Source organism: Crassostrea angulata, chromosome 8, assembly GCF_025612915.1.
Source record: "Crassostrea angulata isolate pt1a10 chromosome 8, ASM2561291v2, whole genome shotgun sequence".
NCBI lineage: Eukaryota > Metazoa > Mollusca > Bivalvia > Ostreida > Ostreidae > Magallana > Magallana angulata.
Window position 1 is genome coordinate 36,228,019 of NC_069118.1, and position 23,363 is coordinate 36,251,381.

General features: G+C 35.3%; 1 protein-coding gene and 1 pseudogene across 1 annotated transcript; both read left to right on the forward strand.

The window, feature by feature from the left end:
- The first annotated feature begins 1,422 nt into the window (after positions 1 to 1,422).
- On the forward strand, positions 1,423 to 2,423 carry LOC128160093 (uncharacterized). Its single transcript, XM_052823360.1, has 2 exons — positions 1,423 to 1,874; positions 2,249 to 2,423. The coding sequence occupies exons 1-2, from the start codon at positions 1,527 to 1,529 to the stop codon at positions 2,393 to 2,395; spliced, it is 495 nt and encodes a 164-aa protein (XP_052679320.1). The 5' UTR covers positions 1,423 to 1,526; the 3' UTR covers positions 2,396 to 2,423.
- A 495-nt stretch (positions 2,424 to 2,918) lies between these two features.
- Positions 2,919 to 4,806, forward strand: LOC128160092 (uncharacterized; annotated as a pseudogene).
- The last annotated feature ends 18,557 nt before the right edge of the window (positions 4,807 to 23,363 follow it).

Consider the following 23,363-nt stretch of genomic DNA (forward strand, 5'->3'; position numbering starts at 1 on the left):
TATTCCAAATTCTCTCAGTATTTTTTACAAACAAAGCAAAGGATGTAAGGATATGTATTATGTACTCATCGATAACAAAATGAATAAATTCTTTCAGTAAAGAAGTGGACAGAAAGTGGATTTGCTTTTACAGAAAATGAATGGAATAATATTTTTGAACTCCCATTTAAACCTCGAAAGAATCCAAATTTCAATGGTTGCAATTCCAGATTTTACATAGAATTTTGCCAACAAATGAGTACATTTTCAAACTCAATATAATTGATTCGCCAGCCGGCTCTTTCTGTAATCAAGATATAGAAACTATAGAACATTTATTTGTGGACTGTTTTCATGTCAAAGAAATATGGCTCTACTTTGAAGAATGGTTAAGAAGCAAGTTTAATTTTTTAATGACATTTGATAAAAAAAAACTATACTTTTTGGTAAATTCAAATGCAGAAATATGTATAGACTTCAAAACATATTGATTCTTACAGTAAAACAATTAATTTTTGCCAGTAAGTATAAGAATGTCCCAAACCTCTCGACGCTCATGTTAAAACAAACAGTCACTGATAGAATACATATTGAGAAACTACTGTTGTTGAAGAATTGTAAATTTGCTGAGTATGAAAAGTATTGGCAAACTATTTGCGATTTGTTATAAAATGTGTTTATAATAGCTGCAAGGAAATTGTAAGCAAATAATGACAAAAAAATATAAGTCTACTTTTATGTATCCTCTTGCATATGTATGAGTTTTTGATAGATAGTGTTCCCCTCTCTTTCTCCAGCCTCTTTCACCCCCCCCCCCCCCCACCCCACCTCATAACTAAAAATACTCCAACTTTCATGGGTGATAAAAGCAAGTTTTCAAGATTGTTTGTGCATATATATGTCTGTCTGTCGGTGTATACACCTGTCTGTACATGTGATTTTTTATGTGACTGTGTTTATATTATACTTATATTCTAAATCTCAAATGAAGAAATGAAGTGAATATGTGATATGTATGCACTGTAAACTAAATATATAAGATGTAAATAACTTGTACATGAAAGTTCGAATAAAAAAAAATAAATTTTTTTTTTTCAGGGGCCAGCCTCTTTTCTTGATATCAAATAAAAAAACATTTAATTCTGAACACCTTTTGTTCAACAAGTGTTTAGAAATTTGTTACCGTTCTGGAGATATATGACAAAGAATTTTGAAGGTTGCATATTGTTAAAGGACTGATCTCGTGTTTTTAAAAAATTCTAGATTTTTAAAAAAATCATTTCTATAAAGTATATAATTTAATCTTCTGTAAATAAACCCCTTTAAACACGCGTATAAATAGAGTTTTTCGCTGTTGAAATGCGAGTTCGGCGATATGCATATTTTAGTCCCGATACGAGCCGCCATATTGCTGTGACGTCATATGCGACAATTGGAGCGAGAAGGTGTTTAAACAGCTGGCGGCCATTAAAGCGTAATCGGATTATCTAGTGTAAACAACCGTTATTATGATAATTATCTGGACTATTAACGGTGATTAGTGGACAATGGTGTATTGTGCGGCTTTCGGTTGTACCAACATTCAGAAGAAGGGGTGCGGATTGAGCTTTTTTAGTTTTCCTAAGGATGCAGCTCGGAGGAAAACATGGATTGTCTACTGTCGCTGGGGCGTTGAACCCACGAAGAGCAGCCGATTGTGTTCTGAACATTTTTCCATAGTGCAGTTTGACCGGGATCTAGAGAGACTAAAGGAAAACGGCTATGAAGGAGCAAAAATTCGCCTCCGGAAGGATGCAGTACCAGACATCCCCCTCCGTGTTTGTGATCAGGACGAGAATGCCGCCATCCCCGCGCCAAAACAGCGAGGAGCTTTTGCTAAGCGACAAAAGGCTGATGTAAGTATATTGCTGTAATTAATTTGAAACGAATTAAAGATAAAACGAAAAGAGAACAATGCCCCCCCCCCCCCCCCCCCCGGTTAAAAAAAAAGGACGCACTATTTCAGCATTTCAACTTATTTTAGATTTTTTGGTAGACCAACGACAGATGTACAAGGAATAAAATTATTTATCAATCTCTGGAAGTAAATAAGGAAATTTTGCTTAGTTTAATAATATACAGGTATTAGGTGTAAATAAAAAAAAAATTGCTGCTCATAGATATGTATGCTAAAACATGTCTTTGAATCCAAATGTATTTGTAGGTCAAATGTGTTATGTTCATGAATATTCTAAAGGAATAATTTTTTTTTCTTAATTATTTAATGCAGATTCTCCGCCAGGCTTTGGAAGAATTCGAGCTAACAAGGGATGTTAATGTCGATACGTGTGCAAGTCCACCTGAGGCAGAGACGATCACGGCGGAAGCACCAACACAGGATGAAGAACCTTTTTTTCAACCCCCAACCCACCAGTGACACTCTCAACGTAACTGTAGAGACCCAGTCTAAGCGATGCCAGGCTACCATTCCTGTACCCCAAAGGACGAGGCGGATCCAAGTAAACTGTCCCCCTGTAGTCACAGTTTCCATTGGTACCCAGTGCTCAAGTCTTACGGATAATGTTCCTCTGAGAGTGGCAGCTGGACTTGTGCCTTTGCCTCAACAACCTGACCCATTGCCTCTTGCCAGTGATGACGAGGAGGATGACCAGCCAGGCCATCAAGACCCGAACTACGATCCCATGGAAGATAGTGACGAGTCTGAGAGCAGTGAGGGTGAAGAGGATGTGGTAACTACCTACCCCCTAACCGGAATGCCGAGCCAGAAGACGAGAGGCAGTTCCTTGTCTCGGAGACCTGTTTGGCACAGCTTTTGCAGATGTGTGACAGTTGTGGTGGAGACTGTGACTCCTATGTACAGTTTACCAGAGGTACAATGGTGGGAACTGTGTTAGCATGCCCCAACGAACATTCGAAACAATGGGAAATTAAAGCCAGCGGTGCCATCACGGTATGCCATGGTTGAACTTCCTTGTGTCTGGTGCTATTCTATTCAGCGGATCCAACATCGCCAAATCTCTTCGGCTGTTTCATCACATGAAAGTGGAAATGATATCCAAGTCAACCTTCAACAGGATCCAGACAGCATATGTAGTCCCAACTGCAATAGTCACCTGGGACTTCCACCAGCAGGAGCTCCTGAACCAATTCCAAGGTCAGGTTGTGACCCTCGGAGGAGATGCCAGATGCGATTCCCCAGGCTATTCCGCCAAGTTTGGTTCCTACACACTCATGAAGTTGGCATCCGGAAAGATCTTAGACTTCCAATTGGTACAGGTAAGATAACTTTTGTGTATGCACATTATGTTATTATTAATGTTAATTTTGTTGTCTAAATGCAATATTTATTATTTTTATTATTATTTTTGTAATTTAATACTAACTAAGAACAGTTACTTTTATTGTATCCTGCTTGAACATCTCTATTCATGAGAAATCATTTTTCAGAGCAATGAAGAAGCAGGATCCACTCATATGGAGCTGGAAGGTTTGAAGAGAAGACTAACAACGTTGGAGAATGCGGGGGTTATTGCTAATCATTTGGTTACGGACAGACATTCCATGGTTAAGAAATACATGAGGACTGTTCATCCCCAGAAAAAACACCACTTTGATGTATGGCACATGGCCAAAGGTAGGGTATTCTTGTCAAAATATCATAATGTTTATATAATTCAGTATGCAAGTACCAGTACCACTACAATTCATTCATAATTAGTCAATACAATTAGGCAGAATATGAAAATAAGATTAATATTATTTTGATTTCTACAGGAGTGTCTAAGAAGTTGGAAGCTATGTCCAAAAAAAGACTGCCAGGACATCAAGCTATGGACGAAAAGTGCCACCAACCACTGCTATTGGGTAGCAGCATCTTCTGGAGATAACGGGGACATGAAGCAGCAGAAATGGTCATCCCTCGCAGAACATGTTGCTAACAGGCATGATTTATGTGTGCACGGTGAACTGGATGGGGAGAGACAATGGCTTAGAGAAGGTAATACATTTAAAATTATCAAAATAATCTGTATAAGACTATAAGTAATGTATTATCTCCTGGTTTTCTGTTAATCTGAAGAAATATTTATTAGTATGTTTACAATTTTTTCTAAGGATCCAGGGCTCTATTGTTACTATTATTACTATTTCGGGAAGTCGTAGAGAGCCAGTTCCTCATGAAGGACATATCAAAGCTGTCCCCTGTCCACCAGACTTATGGCTTGGAAGTTTTCCACAGTGTGGTCAACACCTTTGCCCCAAAGAACACTCATTTCTTTTACCCAGCAATGATGGCCAGGTATTTACTTTTTGCTTAAGGTCAACAAAATATTGTCACTTTATCTCAGAATTTTTATAATCAGTCTGTTATGATGTGTTCAAATTACAAAATTTTGTTTTAGATTGTGCGTTGCCACACTGCACTTCAATGAGAATGGGAGGAGGCACCAAGCAACAACAGGAGCAGGGGCAGCAAAGTGGTATGTAAGCTACCCAAAGGGAAAGAAGGGACAAACTGCTGTCGTCAAACCACACAAGACCCTTATGGTACCTTGACAATTATATTTTGGAAGTCGTAAAAAAGGTAATCGATACAAATGCATAATAAGTTTATGCACAAATAATGACACTAGAATCAACGGTCAGTTTATTTTTTTTAAATGATACATAGATTGTCTTTTTTCCTTTATAGATTATGTAGAAGAGCTGAGGATAAACCTGGTGGAACGTCGGCGACAATTCACTTCCTGTCCTTCAGCTGCTGCAGAGGCAGATGCCATCATCGGGTACAAGCCACCGCCCTTGACTTCGTCCTATGTTCCCATCAACAAAGAAGAACTGGTTGCGATGAGGTGGTCGATGTTTGCCATCTGAAAAGACATAGTGGTGGATGGGAGAGGTCCAATGTGTGACCAAATCAGCAGTTAATATCTATAAAATATTTATTTATGATTTTATTGTTATTGTTTAATTGTTAATCTTTTTACTGTTGAAGATTTTTCTTTGTTATACTTATTTGTTCAGATGCTGTTTATGTATTGTTTATATATATACAGTATACTGTTTAATGACACCTCATTGAAATAATTGATTTGAGTCTTCATCTTTTTATTCCATGATAAATAAATGATATCAAAAGATTCACTCTTTCATTTTTGTAATTCATCTGTAGAAAGTTTACCGTAGAAAGTGAATTCTGAAATATGGGGTGGGGAAATTTATAAAAGCCACGCACCTGTTATTGAAGATGCAAGATACAACTTGGTTTAAAGCTCCTATCTTGTTGGGACATACAAACTTATATCAATAAAACTATTAAGACTTCGTCGAGGTTGTATGAGATTTATAGAATCTGCTTACAAAACCCGATCTGAATTCCCCCCACGTACATAATCTCGTCACATTTATTTGTAAACTTGTCTGGTTGTTTCACTCGGTTAAATCGTTTTTTATTAATAAATAATAAGTATTTATTTTGAAAATTTGATTTGACTAAATACTATGGATTTAATATTTGATTAAATGACTTTATTTCACGTAAATCGGTGAGAAAACAATACAAACCGAAAGTACCGACATCGTTCCTCGGCGTCCTTTTTCTTCCCTCAGTTTTCGCTGTTTTCTTTGAAATTCCCTCTGCAAATCACTTCTTCCGGGGTTTATATGTAATTAAGAACATTTCCCAGAGTCGCTGACATGTTTTTGATGTTTCAAAATCGATCGGCGATGCTGTATTTACGGGTTTTTCGCCACATGGTTTACCATTGTTTTCAAACAGCTTATCGGCGAATTGTCGCATATGACGTCACTGCACCACGTGACCCTCTATCTAATTAACGGCGATTGGGAAATTTAGCGGCTTGGAAAAGGGTCAATAAAAAGCTTAATAGCGCAGCGTGGGGCAATAAAAACACGGAATGTTCATTTATGTTATTAATTCTATCTAAACTGCACCAAATACCGCAAGATATAGCAACACGAGATCAGTCCTTTAAGAACATCATTTTTAACAACTTTACTCCTGTACTGCATTTCGAAATATTTTTCCTTTCTGATATATGGGTGGTCAAAATTTTGGACTTTTGGCCCCTAAAAACCCTTAACACATGATAAAATCGTTACATTGCTTGGATACATAACTGTAGGATAAACATATTTGCTTCTTTAACATTTCACAAAATATCTTTCAGTAAAGAACTATAAATAAAAAACTGTAGAGCCCTTTAGTCCCCTAACTTTAGGGTCTAGTCCCTTTTTCTTTTCTTTTCTTGATATTAAATGAAAGGTCTAATAAATAAACACCCTTTTTACAATACATGTCTTAACAAAATATGTTTCAGAAAAAAGATTAACAAAGAAAACCCGAAAAGATAACGACGTTTCTTAAATCTCAAATTTCCAGTCCAGGCGAGCATCAGCGCCTTTTGAGTCAGACAAAAAAAAATGCCTAAAGACACATCTACAATCCTTCAACTACAATTCCTGGAAGTTTAAACTGAATATCTTCAATCGTTAAGGAGAAGATCTCAGGACAAGCCGACCTTCTGAAAATCCCTAAAACTTCAAAACAAAACAGAAATGACGTCATTACAATAAAAAAAAAATAGGTATAAAGTTTAGATCAGTATCTATCATATCTGAAAGTTTAAGGAAAATCGGTTGAGTCGTTTTTGAGAAATTGCGTGCACAAAATTTGTTGGAAAAAAAGAAAAAAAAATAACGAAGAAAAAGAAACAGAACGAAAACAAGGTCTTCCATTGGAAACGGAAGAGCTTAATAATAATAAAAAGAAACCGAAGAATAACAAGAGGGTCTTCCATTGAAAATGGACGACCCTAATAGTATGCTATCTTAAAATTTTTGGAGTAGAAAGTAAAGGGTCGGCCCCCACAACACTGTTGTTCAGATATCGCCAGAACGGTAAATAATTCATGAACACTTGTTGAACAAAACATGTTTATATTAACAAGACTTTTTATTTTGTATCTCTCAAATTATAGGGTTCGGCTGAATTAAGAAAATACCTCCAAAAGCATCCTTATCGCTACCACAAAATAGGGACAAGACCCCCCTCCAACCTTCGGAGTTCCCCCGCGAAAAATAACATGGGTCGGCCAGCTGAGTTGCAAAGTTATCGTTATAAAAACAAACTTTTAAAAGACACTGGTTTTTATTTAGATTGTGATTAATATAAGACATAAGAAGCAACACCCCCTTTAAAAAAATTCTGATGATAAGGTTAACTGTCGTGAAATCAAAATGTGTTTAAATTATTCTAAGAAATGTTTCTTTGCTTTGTCTGCAATATATAGGGAAAAAGCCTATCATGCAGGTAAAAATTGGCATTTTTTTTTTAATTTCAAGCAATTATTACGGGATAAGAGTATGACGTCCTGAATGTCGGTTCAATACAGACTCACTTTGTGAAGTTGGTTGATAAAAATTTTCTGGAGAGCTTTTATAATACAGCTTTACAGCCACTTGTGAACTAGCTGCAGGTGTACGATGTAGAACTAAAATTTTCAAGATTATTAAATTCGTTAAATGAAAATTTTATGTTTGTTTCGGTTTTGTTAGATTGCCTGTTTAAACTTAATTGATATCAGAGCTCCAGTTTTACTTCAACGGTTAGATGTAAACAAAACTGCACCACTTCACATTCCAATGCTTGTTATGGTGTTTAAAAGAATGTCAGAGGCAATTGTCGTGACGATATCTGTAGTAAAATGACCAAGGGAGTTTTGGAATCAAATATTTCTACAGAATGTCTTCGGAAATGAGATTATTCAGTCCAAAACTAGCGCATTCATTTTTTGTGCGCCGTAAATTGCAGTTGTTTACTATGAGAGGCACTGTAGCTCCCAGGTCGTCCATCCGAATTATTTTCAGACCGGTAGCTTCAGACCTTCAGCTACTTGTGAACATGTACTGTTTACCATAAGGCAGCTATTTAATTTTGTAGAATCCCAAGATATGATGTGTCTATTCATTAAATCTAAGAGGAGTTCTGGGATGTAGGATTTTTTGGGGAGTGATAAACGTCAATTTTCTGCTACTATTTGACTACCTGAATAAAATTTAAATTTGAAATTTTGGAAGTAACAAGTAACCAATTACGAAGTTGTAATCATCAGAGGGCACCTGCTTCAAAACTTTAACCAGCCCAGCTCTAAACACCATAACCTCCTCCAGCATCTGAAATCCATGGCCCAGATATAGGTATTCGGGAGTATAGCAACAAGCCTCTCCCGACGTCGCCTCGGTAAGCTAAAAATTCTAGCTTGCAGGAAGGTAAAGGCTTGCCGTAATCGCCGGAATTGACCAAAATAAAAAATTTTATCAGTCAGATAAACTGATACAATCAGCTTTTATAAACGATATTATTTTCTTTGGATCGTTAATATATTTTTAGAAAGGGTATTGAAGTTTGCTTGAAACTGGGCAAAAAAAATGTACATGTATTTAAAAATCGATTCCTGTGTAACGACGAAAAGTGACCCCTGTAGAATAATGACCCGGGGGGCAAATTACTACGTAGAAAACTGACCCAGAGTCAGTATTCTATGACAAGTAGGGTCTTTTTTCTACAGTACAAAACCATTCCAGACCTGAAGATCTACGACCCCCAACACGTTGAAAACTCACCCCCATAGAATTTTGACCTCACGTATAAACTACATAGAAATTAAAGATATTCAAGGTAATACGTTTAGCATTTATGTTTGGCGAGTGTCGGGAGGAGGGGGGGGGGGTAGCGAAAGCATATAAAAAATTAGATAGAACTAAGAATGCCCTTCCAGCTTGCCTGGTTGAGCCCCTTCGCTAAGCCTTTTTAGGGTTGTTTCTCCCCCAAATAGGCCCCATTATTATATTTACTTGCTTTTCCTCTCCGTGCCCAGGAGGACGCATGAAGACGTGCAACAAAAGACGCCATTTACGTCAGTCGCTGACAACAAGCCTCTCTCCAACTGCTCCACCCAAGTTTTTCTCTGTCTTCCTCCACTGTAAGCCTCCAGGTGTTACTTGGCCTTCCTCGCCTTCTTTTTTCCTTCAGGAGCCCAGGTCAGCACAGTTCTGATATTTGAGTTCTTGTTGCTGTTTATTCATATAGTTGATGATTCGATATCTTGTCTGGCCAGTGTATTTTAAAAATTCTCCGAAGACATTTCCAGTTGAATCTATTAAGCTTCCCCTTATTTTTTCGGTGGTTCTCCAGAGTTCAGGGTAATAGAGATGTTGAATATGATGTTGAATATTCTCAGCTTGGTCATAGTGCTATATTGGGCTGATTTCCATAAATTGCGCAGGGATGAAAAGGCACTCCTGGCTAGCCATAGGTTTTTTTTGGGGAGTTGATTTTAATCAACTCTCCTATGCAGTTACTCTGGCAAACCGAAAGTGAAACAGTGTTTGGACCTAAGCACAAATCATCACCGCTGACAAGACTTAGTTCTTGAAAATAATAGAAAAATTCGATGTAATGTATGCTGAAGCATTGTTTTTCAAGGAAACTTATCTATAAACACTTTGAAAATAGTCAGATTTTATATGATACGAACAATTTAGATATTTTTGTAGTCTCATGTGTTCCTACGCCAGAGTGTAATAAAGTCTCGTTCAGCCAGACGCTCGGTTCTCTTGCTTGTCGGAGATTAACGGAGACAGCCGAGCGTGTGGTTGAACGAGACTAGAGTTCGATATCAATAGTGCTTGGATCCATACGATTTTTAGAATTGTTTCGATTACTTATACACAGTTTGAAATCTATCTTTAAGCATTAAACAACATGATTCATATGGGGTTTCTCGAAATTCTTGTCGGGAAAGTCTAATTCAAATAATAAAAAGTGCGTAGTTCAAATACAGACTAGAATCTAATATACCATACAAGATAAGTTGATTTTAAAATAAATAATAATCGATAAAATCAACTCTCCTCAGTACTTTGATTTATATCTGCTTCTGTCCCTCTGGTCTTGTCTATTGTGGCTAGGAGGTAAAGGAACGTTTGCACCTCCTCAACTTATTTTCTTTCCTGTTTAGGATGATGGCATCGTTCTTTTTCCATTTATCCTCATGCTTTTTGTTTTATTAATATTAATATTAAGTTCTCTATATATATGCGACATCGATTTTCTCTTGTATGTCGCTATATTTGCTGGATATCAGCGCCAGGTCGTCGGCATAATCAAGATCTTCTAGTGTGGACATGAATTTCTAGCGTATATCTCGTGTCATATCGTTGGTGCTTCTCATTATCAAATCGACCACAATGATGATCAGGAACCCAGACAGGACAAATCCCTGCCTCATTCCGGTCTGAACTTTTTCCGTTTTCAATAACACAGGTAGTACTTCCATCATACATTTATTTGATGATGTTAACATATATATATCAGGAATTCCATAATGCTTGAATATATTCCAAAATTCATCCCTTATTATGCTGTCAAAGGCTTTCTTGAAGTCATAAAGCTTATGTATAAAGGTGCTTGTCATTCTATGGGATATTCTAGTATGTTTCTTAATACTGTAAACGTATTACATTTGGCTGTGTATTATATTTAGCGCTTTTGGCGGAATGCGGCTTCCTCTAAATCAAGTATATCGCTAAATGTAATTCATATATGTAAAAGAAAAGTCACGTTCAGGAATACGCTAATTCAAATCTACGCAAACTTATTCAAAAACTAATTTCCGCCAAATATCGTACACGCCAAATATAATACGTTTACAGTATGTAAACCTGTTCTGATGTTCCACTTATTCTCCTATATGCAGCTTGTTCTGGGCCTTATTTGTCCTCTATCCCATCTCAAATTCTGTCTATCACTACAAAAAAACTTTCGAAGGAACAGATAGTAGTGATATTACTCTGTAATTGTCACATATGGTGAGGTCCCCTTTCTTTGGTATTTTGACGATGAGTTATCTTTTCCAGTCTGATAGTATCTCCTGTTCATCAATGATTCTGTTAAATAATACCGTTCGTTTGGGTGCTGTTGGTGCTACACTTTCTTTTAACAGTTCTGCGCTGATGTTATATATTCCGGGGCTTTTTCCGTTTTTCATTTTTAGGATTGTTCTTTTAACTTCCTCTTCTCTTATCGGTGATGTATCAATTTCTATGTCCGTGTTAGCCTGGTCAGTACATCCTTCTGGGAGTTCTGCTGCCTCTGTTGGAACATTGAGTACTTCCTTAAAATTTTCTTGCCATCTCTCTATTATCTTTCCCTTCTCAATGAGTAGTTTACCATCTTTCGATCTTATGCCACTTGTCCTGCTCCTTTTCCCCGCAAAGCTGTTTTAAGTCAGCTGGTATAATTCTTTGAGGAAGTTTGCCTTTGCTGCATTTTCAGCCATGCAAGCTTCCCCCTCCTAGTTTTTTTCTTTCATCAGTTCTCGCTCTTCTTTTGACTTCTTTGTCCTTTGCTTTATATTCCTCTCTCTTAATTTCTCTTATTCTTTTTTAGTTTGATCTTCCAATTACTTCTTTTAGTTTCCTTCTTTCATCTATGGATATGTACCTTTAGTATTAAGTCAATCTTTATGTTTCCTTGACCTCAGGTCCAAGCTTTTTCCCGCTGTTTCGTTATATATCTCTTTCACCCGTGTCCAGTTTTTGCTGATATCAGTTTCTTCGCCTGATAGTTGCTGGAACCTGTTTCTAATTTCAAGCGGGAATCCTCTGCTTGTGATCTTTTCAGTCTGCCGACGTCGTAAATCTTCCTGATTTTATAAATTGCTGATGGTTTTGTATTTCTGCAGAGTTTCAGCTTTAATTTACTTTCCTTATCACTAGATTGTGGTCTGGGTTGACATCTGCGCCACGCATAACCCTGACATCGCATACTGATCTCCTGTATCTGCCATTTACCATTACATGGTCAATTTGGTTTCTATCCCTACCATTAGGATATTCCCATGTGAGTTTATGTATGTCAAGATGTTTGAAGAGAGTTCCACATATGACAAGGTTGTTTAAAGCACAAATCTCTGCTACTCTTAACCCATTTTCATTCATTGTGCCTATTCCCTCTTTACCCATGACCCTTTCCCATCCTTCATTTTTAGTTCCAACTTGCATTTGCATCGCCCATTATTAATAGAATGTCATGCTTTGGAACCTTTTCTATTTTTCTCTGCAGCTGTTCGTAAAAGGTGTCTTTATCTGCCTCGTTTGCATCATTTGTTGGGCTGTATATTTGTATTATTGTTGTTCCCATAATAGTAGATGATTTCATAGACAAACCTTAAATTAATGACTATGTTTATTGCATATCTTTAGAAGAAAAAACCCAGAAGACAGATGTAAAATTTTGATAAATAAAGCGGATATTTTAATATCTGTTTTATTTTGCTACACCGAATGTCTGACAACCAAACAAAACACCGTCACATTAACAGACTTACCTTACAGGTACACATAAGACAGCGACTCGCGTGTAAATTCGAAATATTGGATTTATCACTTTCAGCGCTAACGTTACACTAAATTTCGGATAACTTTAACTTCAAACTCTGCATCGCCACCATTATATGCTCAATAAAGTATAAAGTTGTGCAAGTACAGGCACATAGCATCGTTTTTTAAAAGAAATAGGACAGACTAATCCGATATCAGGACAAGCTAAAAGAAGAAAAAAAGGAAAACATTTTTCGCCAGTTTTCAAAATCCTAATGGGGGGGGGGGGGGGGGGGGGGGGGATTTAGGAATTGTTTCTGCTTCCAAATAAGGGGGGCTCCTTATAAATTCAATATTTTACTTGTAAACTTAAGAATGTTACAATGGGAGGAGAGGTTTGGAATTCGACTGCGTTGGTTTATCCATAAACAAAGTGGCCAGCTTTTGTAATTAAAAGCTTGAAAGCAAAAAAACAAAAACAAATTCTTTTTTGAATGAGGACTTTTGGTCTCAATTTGGTTTGGTCCCAAATTTTGGCCTTGCCTCAAAATTGGCCTCTACAAAAAATTTTATTTTCATATTTTATTTACATACTTTATGGTTTTATTGAATTGTACTGATTTAAGTGCAATACACACGAATCAGCACACTAGATGGCTTTAGATGTCTTATGGTGATAATTCTATTGAAACAGGGATCACTTTTTCGAGAACGGTGACAAAAAGCAGCTGTTGTTTCTACTTTTAGAAACTGCTAAAAATGAGTGTAATTGCCTGGGACACTTATATGGGAAGTCCAAGTAATCTTTAAAGTTATGTAAGAATATGCCCGTATTATTAACTAGATTCAAATGTCGTTTTTAAATACTGCAGTTGTATTCAAATGGAGTCAAAGTCAACGCCAAAGCTTTTTTTAATGTCATTGTTTCTTTGCAATTTGTTTTCACTGTTATATACCGAATTTTGCAAGTTAATTCTTAATGTCAATTTGATTACAACAGATATCGATTTTAAATTCATACAAAATCATTTGTAAAGTATTCTGTTTTTTGTGTTTAATTCTTAATTCGAAGTTTTGGGATTTGTTGTGTTTAAATGGTTTTAAAATCAAGCATTGTATTTTTAAAACACATTCTTGTATAGCCTGTTCTAACAATAAAGAATTGATTGTGAACATATCCAAATGAGATAACGCATGCAATCGATCGCGGATCAAAGGGATGGGGAATTCAAACTTATTAAGGTTATTTATTAACCTTTAACCTTATTAACCTTATTTACCTATAATAGCCCTCGACCTTCCATAAAAAATCCTATTCCCCCCCCCCCCCCCAATCCCGGATAAAATTTTCTAAATTCACGCATGTGATGAGATGTGCCTATTTCAAACCAATGGTTAAATATTAATTTCTCATTGTAATGAATAATTTTCTATTCCCCATTAAAATTTACTGGTATCAATTTCTATTTACAATTTATACGAGTTTTTTTTGGTTTATTTAGATTGATATTGTTCCTATTTATTCATGGTTGAACAATGTACTTTAAGAAAAGAAAAATATATCTTATCTTTTTTTATTTGAAAATTTAAAAACAGACTGAAATAATGATGATAGGCAATGACTGGTTATTCGTAAGAATAAAAAATATATATACGATAAAAAATCTAAGTACCAAGCAGGCAATTTAATCCCCCCCCCCCCATCACCATCATCCCTGTATCCACCCTAAGATAAAGAATGGACCTGAAATAAGTAAACATAGAATATGTAATAAAATTTAGTCAATATTCTGAGTGGTCATTTTTCTACAACCCACACGGAGAAAAATAACCTTAAGGCCATAATCTCTACGATGTAATCCAAGTATTCTACATCTGAGTGGGTCATTTTTCTACGTAGAATAATGACCGTTGGTCAATATTCTACGGGGCTCACTTTTCGTCGTTAAACCGGTGTAACGAATGTGCTAGTTTTTGAGACATAGTTCCCATCAGGGGTTAACGTATTCTTTAGAAAGATAGCCCTAATATGACTGAAACAATTTGATATGTATTAAAACAGGAAAATATGTGTTGAATACGTATTAAGTTTCAAAATAGGAGACGGATCAAGTAATTCCCCATACTTATGGGGCAGTTGGAAAGGTATCTTTGCTGCTGACATCTGATTTATTTTTATTATTCCCTCGTGCAACTTGTTGCTAGGGGGATTTAGCATCGCCGCTGTATGTATGTATGTATGTATGTATGTATGTATGTATGTGTGTGTGTCCATTGTCAGCTCTTTAGCAAAATTCAAAGAAATCCCTCTCATGAATATTCATTAAACTTTGTACACTTCTTTGGCAAGGTAAAAGGACAAATACTATCGATTTCCAAGTCAATTATTGATTCAATATTTTTTAAGTTATCGTAAAAAAAACGAAGTTAAAACATGTACAGGACTTGACAATAGACATTTCCGGTAATTTTATGTACGACTTGAAGTAAATGGCTAAATGGCTACTGTCTGCAGTTCAAATCAACAACTTGACATTTTTGAGATTAAAATTTAGTAAAGGTAAAAAAACAAACGTTTTGTAGCATTAGAGGCTTAGAGGATTGCCCATAGTTAAAAGTTGAAGCGGGCAAGAGATTAAAGTCACCCGATTTACATCGAAACAAGCAGTTGACTTATGGACAAATTTTCCCGTAGTACTTACAATAGAACTAGTCCAAAATTCAGAAGAGACTTTGACAGATATCGCACATTTATCACGCGAAAATGATAATAGCTGCATATCTACTGCTATGGGTTGACATACGACAAGCAACTAGAATTGTCCATCAGAGCAGACTACAGATCACTAGATCTTCAGCTACGTTTCATAGTGTATACAGATCGTTTAATATGTATGTTTATTTAAAAATGAATGTCATTAAATAAATCAAATTTTTTTAAACTCTGAAGCATATGTGTTGAGTTTCTGCTAGGAATAGGAAAACTATGCACAACATTAATGTAACACCCCCCCCTCCCCGAATTTATACACCACAAAGCTTGGGGATCGGAATAAAATAGATATTATGAATGTTAACTATATTTGTTTTGATCTGATAAACTTGCATGTATTTTCCTAAATAATGCATTTCCCCTTCAACAAGTCATGTCGCGAGGGGATGCTCCGCTGTTCTGCATGTCTGTTCTTTGAAGAAGAAATAAATTATTTTAAAAAAAAAAGTAATTTCCGATAGGGATGAATATATTTTGAGTAGCATGGGGGTTTGAAGACCGCCATATGGCTCCATAAAAAGCCATAATGATTGCTTCTGGATTCAAAACATTTTGAAAGGGTTTTTTATATTCCTAAAAAATTAGAATTACAAGAATCGTAAAGAAATTTGGTAAATGTATGTTTATATATAAATCTTAAGATATCAAAATGCTTTTGATTGAAAATTGCATTTCTGAAATTAGGGAGAAACGGGTGGGTCAAACAAACTTAAGAGTATATGAACTGGTAGATTAAAATATAAATTGTATTGACAGTAATATTACAAAACTTAGTATCTGCTTTATGACAACCAGTACATATTCGAAAGTGATTGTAAAACAATAGAGCTCCCCGGAAATATGACTTACGAATTTAAAGGTCTACATTTTTTCAATAGTTCATAAATAATTTAACTTCAGGACAGTTTAATTTAGGTGATTTTTTAGGGGAGGGGGCTGACTCTCCTCATGTCTCATATATCTAATTGTCTTTAGATAGATATTTTTGCTTAGATTACTCAGCTTAGTTATTTAATTAATCAACAGACCGACTCCACGTGATTTTCTTAAATAGGAGGGGGGGGGGGGGCGGGCTAGTGTCCCAACAATATGGTAACGATAAGAATGCTTTCAGTAATATTTTCTTTATTCAGCTGATCTTTATACTTTTATACTTTATCAATTGTTAAATGTATTCTAAGATAATAATGCATGTTTATGTATATGTATTTAAGGTAAAGGTCCATACCCCACTAGATAAATAAAATGCGTACAAAATTTTTTTGTATTTTTCAAACGTGTATCTGAGGATATGTTCTTATCAAATTTTAACCTGTTGGCTGGTCCATCGGTATTATAAAAGCTAGTGCCGTTGCTAAAAATAGAACCGATTCGGGAAAATGGCGCTTTTCTCATACATAAAGAATGTAAGCCTAAGCCTGAAATCTGACTTTCACAAAATCATTTTTTGACTTGTATCCTATGTAAAATAAAGAAATTATTATTTCAAAACAAATTTTTTTATGTTACACTTGCTTATTTATCAAAAAATAGGTAAATCTGCATACAAATTGGATAAAATGAATAAATTTTCAAAGATAGTTTAAGTTCTTATAATTTTAATTACGGACAGAATTCTTTAAAATTTTGGTATTATTTACACCTTAATACCCTTAATCAATTGGCAATAAAATTATCCAAGGGACCGGCCTTTTCAGGATCACAATTGGTATATTTTTGGTAAAATCATTAAGGTTTTCCGCTCTCAGCGGAAAACCTTACTATTATTCTGAAAAATTTTCAAATTTCTTATTATTTTTTTTTTCTTCTGGACGCCAACTTTGATCCTTAAAGCTATACACGCTATAATTTACGTCAATTTTGAATGAAAGTGAAAACGCATGTGTTTGTCTACTTATAAAAGTTCTCCTTAATCTGTAAATTACAATGATGAATTCCATCTCGTTACAAAGATATACATTTTTAATTGTTTATTTTCCTGCCAGGAAAATATACCTTTTCATGAATATTGATGAAGGAAGAGCGAAACCGACCTCATTGCGCATGTCCGCGGAGAACTAGGTGGTCGTTATTGTTTGCCTAATTAAATATCCAACTTGATTTTTAATATGCTTAACATTTATTAATTTGAAATACATACATGTATAATGAGTAAAATGCTTTTGTCATTCACGATACCCTTACTTCTGCATTAACACTTATAGGATCTATAAATAGCACATAGGGGAAAAACACAGGTCTACGTCATTTTTTAAAAGGAAGTATTCATATCTACTCACAGGCTTGTATTTTTTCCTTTTGTTTGTACTCGTATATCGGACAAATTTATGTTTTACTGAAAATATCCTTTCTTTTGTGAAACTATCACAATTATGAAGATGTTGACCCTTCACCAGTTGTGGTATGATAGACTAAATTTAGCTGTCGATATCACGTGATATATTGATATTCACGAGGAGGCATTACTTTCCTGGCAGGAAAATAAATATTTTTCATTGTTTAATATTTGATATATTTGTTACGTGATCGAATTGAGCATTATAATTAACAGCATAAAGGTAACTTTTATTAGTAATCAAACACATACATTTTCCCCTTTATTCAAAATTGACGCAAATTATAGCGTGTATAGCTTTAATATCTCGCTCGTTTGTTAACCAATCGTTTTGAAATTTTCAGGACTGATAACATGCCGCGTAATGTTGTCGTTGCATATTTTAGTTGAGGAAAATCCCTATCCGATTTTGAGTTATTCCCCTTTTAGTAAAATTTAACGACTTCTTTTGTCCAGGGGGTTTAGCTTTAACGATGACTGGCAGTGTCTCAAAGATGGGCTGGTTTGGAAGCTTATACATTGAATTTGTGCGAGATATATTTTATTTATTATTTAAATGCAAATAAAAGGGGTGGTATAGATGTTGAAACAAAGGTAAGAAAAAAAAATTCGCGTATTTTCCGTGTTAGTTTTCTACCTGATAAAAATTTGTTATAACATGTATTTTAAAAGTTCTTGGTCTTACCCAGACCTTTCATTCGGTATACCGAAAAAGGGGCTGGCCCTTATAATTAGGGAGTTAGAGGCGTCCAAAGTTTCTTGTCAATAACTTAAAAAGGAAAAAACATTTCTAATGCATTATTGAAGCAAAGTTGTAAAGAAAATAATTTTGAATCCTTCTATAGTATTCAATTTAATGTTTTCGTAATTTATAGTCAGTATTTGCAGAAACAATTGTTGTCAGTTCGGTCCATTTTTTGTGGGGGTGCGCACGTTTATGAGGTTATGAAAGGGCTTCTTGTAATGCACTAACTGATACATGTAGCGCGCAAAAATAATTCCACATAAAATTCCCAAATGTTTTTATATATATGTACATTTTCATTTCATATAGATAAACCTCTTTGACCTTATTTTTGTTGTTTGTTTCATAACTGTGCCCCTGTCTATAATTAGATGCATTACGAGACTCAGGTAACCGATCGATAGGAGAGTCGCTAGCTGTATTCAGGCCGTCGCTAAGACGACAGTGCATGTGCTTGTAGAGCTGGACGTACACGATTAACGCCCCACTGTGTTAGTGTAACAGAGACATTTTGAATTGTAATGTTTCAGTACTGGGAGATGTGTTAATAAAATGGTTCCAATGCATGGTAATCAAACTCAACTTTATACAATACGTATACAAGGCCGTCATAAAAAGCACAATGTGTATTACTGACATGACAGATGTACGCTGGCAATTTAAACGAACGCGGGATTGCTCCCGATAGAACAATTCTTTTAAAGCAAAAAAAAATACTGATTTGCGATGGATATGGATATAATATTATTATCATCGTGGAGATGATTTTAAAAAGTGAACTTAATATTCGATAATATTTGCATCCAAAGCCGCTAGTTTTAAGTTACGGTTATTAGGGATATTAATTATGACTTGCCCCGCGTTTCAGGTTTTTTACTTGCAAACCATCTACAAACGAAAATACCAAACAACCTTCAGCAGCAACTTATAAATTATTTATTCCATACACAATTCTAAAGAGGTAATTAAATAAATGTTATAAATGCTTTATACTTGTATTCGCTATCTTCCATGGAAAAAAGTGGCATGGAAAAAATGTTGTTCAATGTTCATCAAATACGCTGTAGCCTTAGCAATCGAAAATAATTAACAAACTGTATATTGATAGATTGACATATCAACAAACATTCAGACCCGCAATGTGTTTTCTTACAAGTTCTATAAAACGTAGAATCAATGACTGAATTCTTTACCGTTTTCCGTCTGGGTTATTTTGAATCACGTGTGTACGTTATGTGTAGCCATATAGATGAACACTTTAAGTGTTTGATTAAGGTCTTCCGTTTCCAACGGAAGACCTTGTACTGATTCTGTTGGAAATTCTTCATTATTATTTTTCTTCTTCTTTTTCTTCTAGACGTTTCTTTAAACTGTAATATCTCGCTTGTTTGTCATTAGATTTTATTCAAATTTTCAGGGTTTATTGGAAATGACAATAGCTTATTATAGCACAAAATTTTGTGAAATCGCTACTTCCGGTTTTGAGTTATTCCCCTTTGAATATTTTTTTAGTGGGTCTCGTGTACCTGCAAAGGCTCCGAGTTGATCCGTAGCAAGTAGTTTTAATTTACAAATTATAATGTAGACATCTTGAACGTTGTCCTCCTAGTTTTACATGTTTCATTAACCCACGTTTACTTCTTAAAAAATTACATCGAAATTTATGTTTCAAAAAATGTTAAATTTTGCTTATATATTTCCTCAATAACTTTTTAGTTATAAATTTTTTCTAGTCACATATAGAACAAAAGTTGTGCAGAATATTAAGAGCTTTCATTTGATACTATAAAAAAGGGGCTAACCCCTAAAATGAGGGGTCTAGATCCCTTAAAAGTCTTTGCCTCATAACTCTAAAACGGTAAATTTTTCGATATGGGCGTCGCTGCAAAAAATGTTGTTTGTGACTTTATTGATTTTATCAAACTGTTTTTGTGTTCATGTTTTGCATAATATGAGGGTAAAAAGTAATACGTGTTGACCAGTTCTCGCGGCAATTTGGCCAAGTTAACGAAACTCTCCCTCGCCCGCGGCCGAGAATATCGGTCACCATGGTCGCGGCTGGGCTACCTAGCTGTCAGCGGTTATCTAATACACAAGAGTTGCGTCTCTCAAATATGAGTTTATTTAGCCGCAAACTCAAGAATTGTTTTAGTTTTGATTACACATAAAAGTTTATGGACTAAACGATTAGGTCTCAATTACGAAATCGTTCAGTTAATTAATAAAAGCAATGTCATTCTCAATCTAAAGCAATGTCAGACATAGATCAATTGTGGGTTTCAAGTTTAAAATAAAGAACTTCTATTTGATAGAATATGGTCATTATACTGCAAACTTTTAAAATCTTCCTGGGTACTGAGCTGTGCGTTGTACCTTTACGTAATCTATCCTTCGTCCACGGCCGAGGAGATCAGCCACGGCTGCATTACCTAGCGGTAAGCGGTTATCTAATACACAAGTTTCGTACACCGCGACGTACACTTAGATGAATATGAACGTGTTTGAGTTTATATAGCCGTAAATACAAGAACTGTTTATGTTATAAAAGTTTGTCCATCTAGTATTTATTTTATTAAAAATTTGAGTGTAAGTGAATATTAATGAACGATATTACTCCAAATTGAAAACATCGTCAGACATAAATTAATGGTTAGTTTGTATATCTAAAAATGTTTAACCCCCCCCCCCACCCACACACACACAAATATTAAATGATGATCATCCCTCGCACATGGCCGAGGAGATCCAGCGCGAGTGGACAAGTGATGCGCGGTCGGTTCGTGTTCTTCTACATGTACCTTACCACGCGTTCATGTTTCATATTTTGCACGGACAGAACTATATTTTATTATGTTTTCAACTATTATAGGTTTAAGATGAAAAGATAAATTTATTTTACTTGTACAGTTGATTAAGCATTGATTTAATTATACGATAGCGTACAAGGTAGTTTAAAAATCAAATCAAATTATAATCAAAGTTCCATGTTACATGTTTGCGGTAGGTGCTAGCACGATAAAAGAATGTCCTGAATTGAGGCATTTGATGATTATTTAAAGAATATTCACACGAGTTTTAAACAACTTAAGATTAGGTTCTATCGGCCACATATTAATCACTCTGTAGTTTTTTCTACATGGTTGTTCGTTTCAGTGTGGAAGCGAACTCATTGCTGCGCCCCCCCCCCCCCTCCTCCCGCCCCGCTGACAAGTGCTCGCGCTTGATTTTTTTTAAGTTGGCGAAAAGATATCCAGATCTGTCGAAAATCCTTTTGGGTGACTTCTCCTTATGTGTAACATTTTCTTCTCAACGTGTATCGTTTTCCCACCCGTTTGTTTATTCGGTCAGTCTGTGTTAATTCACGTGCGACCGAAAATCTTGTGTCGCTTCTCAGAACATATGTAATTGAGTAACAGTTGGAAGGGTGCTTTTATAAACAATAACACTATTATTCGAAGTCAATCATCTTCACATTGAAGAAGTGAAATCGTAACCTGAGAATGTGGCTTATAAATTAACCTGTTAAACACGCTAAACTTCTATAGTTATGAACAGAATAATTCATAATGTATTATAATTAAAAGTTTGAAGTCAAAGGAAATTTTGTTCTTGGGAAATACGACTACATTATGCAATGCAGTCGATCGCCATAGAAATCATCAAAGTACTGCAAGTGTCGACAGATTTCTTATTTCTTTGAAAAACCATGATAATTCACTTGACTTGCAGACTATAATATAGCAACATATCTGCCTCCCAAAAATATATGCGCTTCTCACAATTACACTTAAGTGAGATAGATGTGCGTTATTGGGGATTTTATTTATTGCTAATTGTATGAAAATTGATTAAAAAAAAACAACTTTTAATTGAAGTTGTGTATTATGAGGTTGTAATGCAACTTAATTTACTTACAAGGTTAGCTACAGCCAGTGGAATACTAATTTTAGCTGAACAATGAATACCCAATATATTAAAATACAAGATAAATAGTTCCAGAACTATAATACTATGCATGTGTATATGAAGGTTGCACCTTGATTTGTATGGCTGTAGGTGGGGATGTACATACAATGTATGACTGCACATACGGATTCCGGACCGTGGGTACAGACGATACCAATGATAGTCCTTTAATGCATCAATGTGCAGTTTGATCTAGAAACTGGCCAGTTTCATAACTTCTTCGAATTTCTCTAACACGGACTGTCTAATTCCTTCCCAGAATTCCAATTTACGCAAGCGCATTTGAAGTTTTTTTTCAATCTAATTAGTCAACCCACCGACACAAAAATTAAAGATTTTGCATATTATTACATTGTTGAGAGAAGTAATATTCATTTCTGTAAATCACGTTACATAGCGGTGTCTCTATGAAACAGCACCATCTGGTGTAAAATTTAGATGCTCGCTTTTGCATAAATTCTCCCGCTGATCTTTTTTTTTTTTTAGCTGATTATATATTATTTTGAATGTCCAAGTCTACTCGTATCATTAAATAATATCAGACGACACACATTTCCCTGCAGAAAAGTTCAGAGAAGCCATCAATTTTGACTAATTACTAAATTTTGTCAGCACGTAATAATTCTAAACTTGCATATAGTTTTCAAAAATTTAGAAAGATTTATATAAAGAAGTTATCCCATACAAAAGGTTACGTGTTTTGTAGGCGGGTTCGGTTAAAAAAAATACAAATCCTGATATGAATCATGAGTACATACTGTTTTTAACAATGCTTGCTACCCTTTGAAAATTTAAATCGCCATTAAACATCTCATTTTTTAAAGAATTTTTGAAACGATTACACAAACTGTGTTCGACAAATAGTTTTTCTTAAACATTTTCTTCCTTTCTTTTCCAAAACATCAATCACAACACGTTTTTATAACAAAAGCAGAACTGAAAGTTTAGTCATTATAATCGTTTGACACCATATCACATATATTTCCAACCCGCAGCAACAACGGAAGACCTACTCGTGGATTTGCCACGAGCTCTGCTCTAGTTTTTAAAAGAAATTGTGTACATGCAGAGCAATGCAATGCTAGGACAATAATATCCAACAATGTATATGGTGAGGCCGGTCAGACTGATACTGGTTCTGCTTGTTCTACAAATAGCGAATG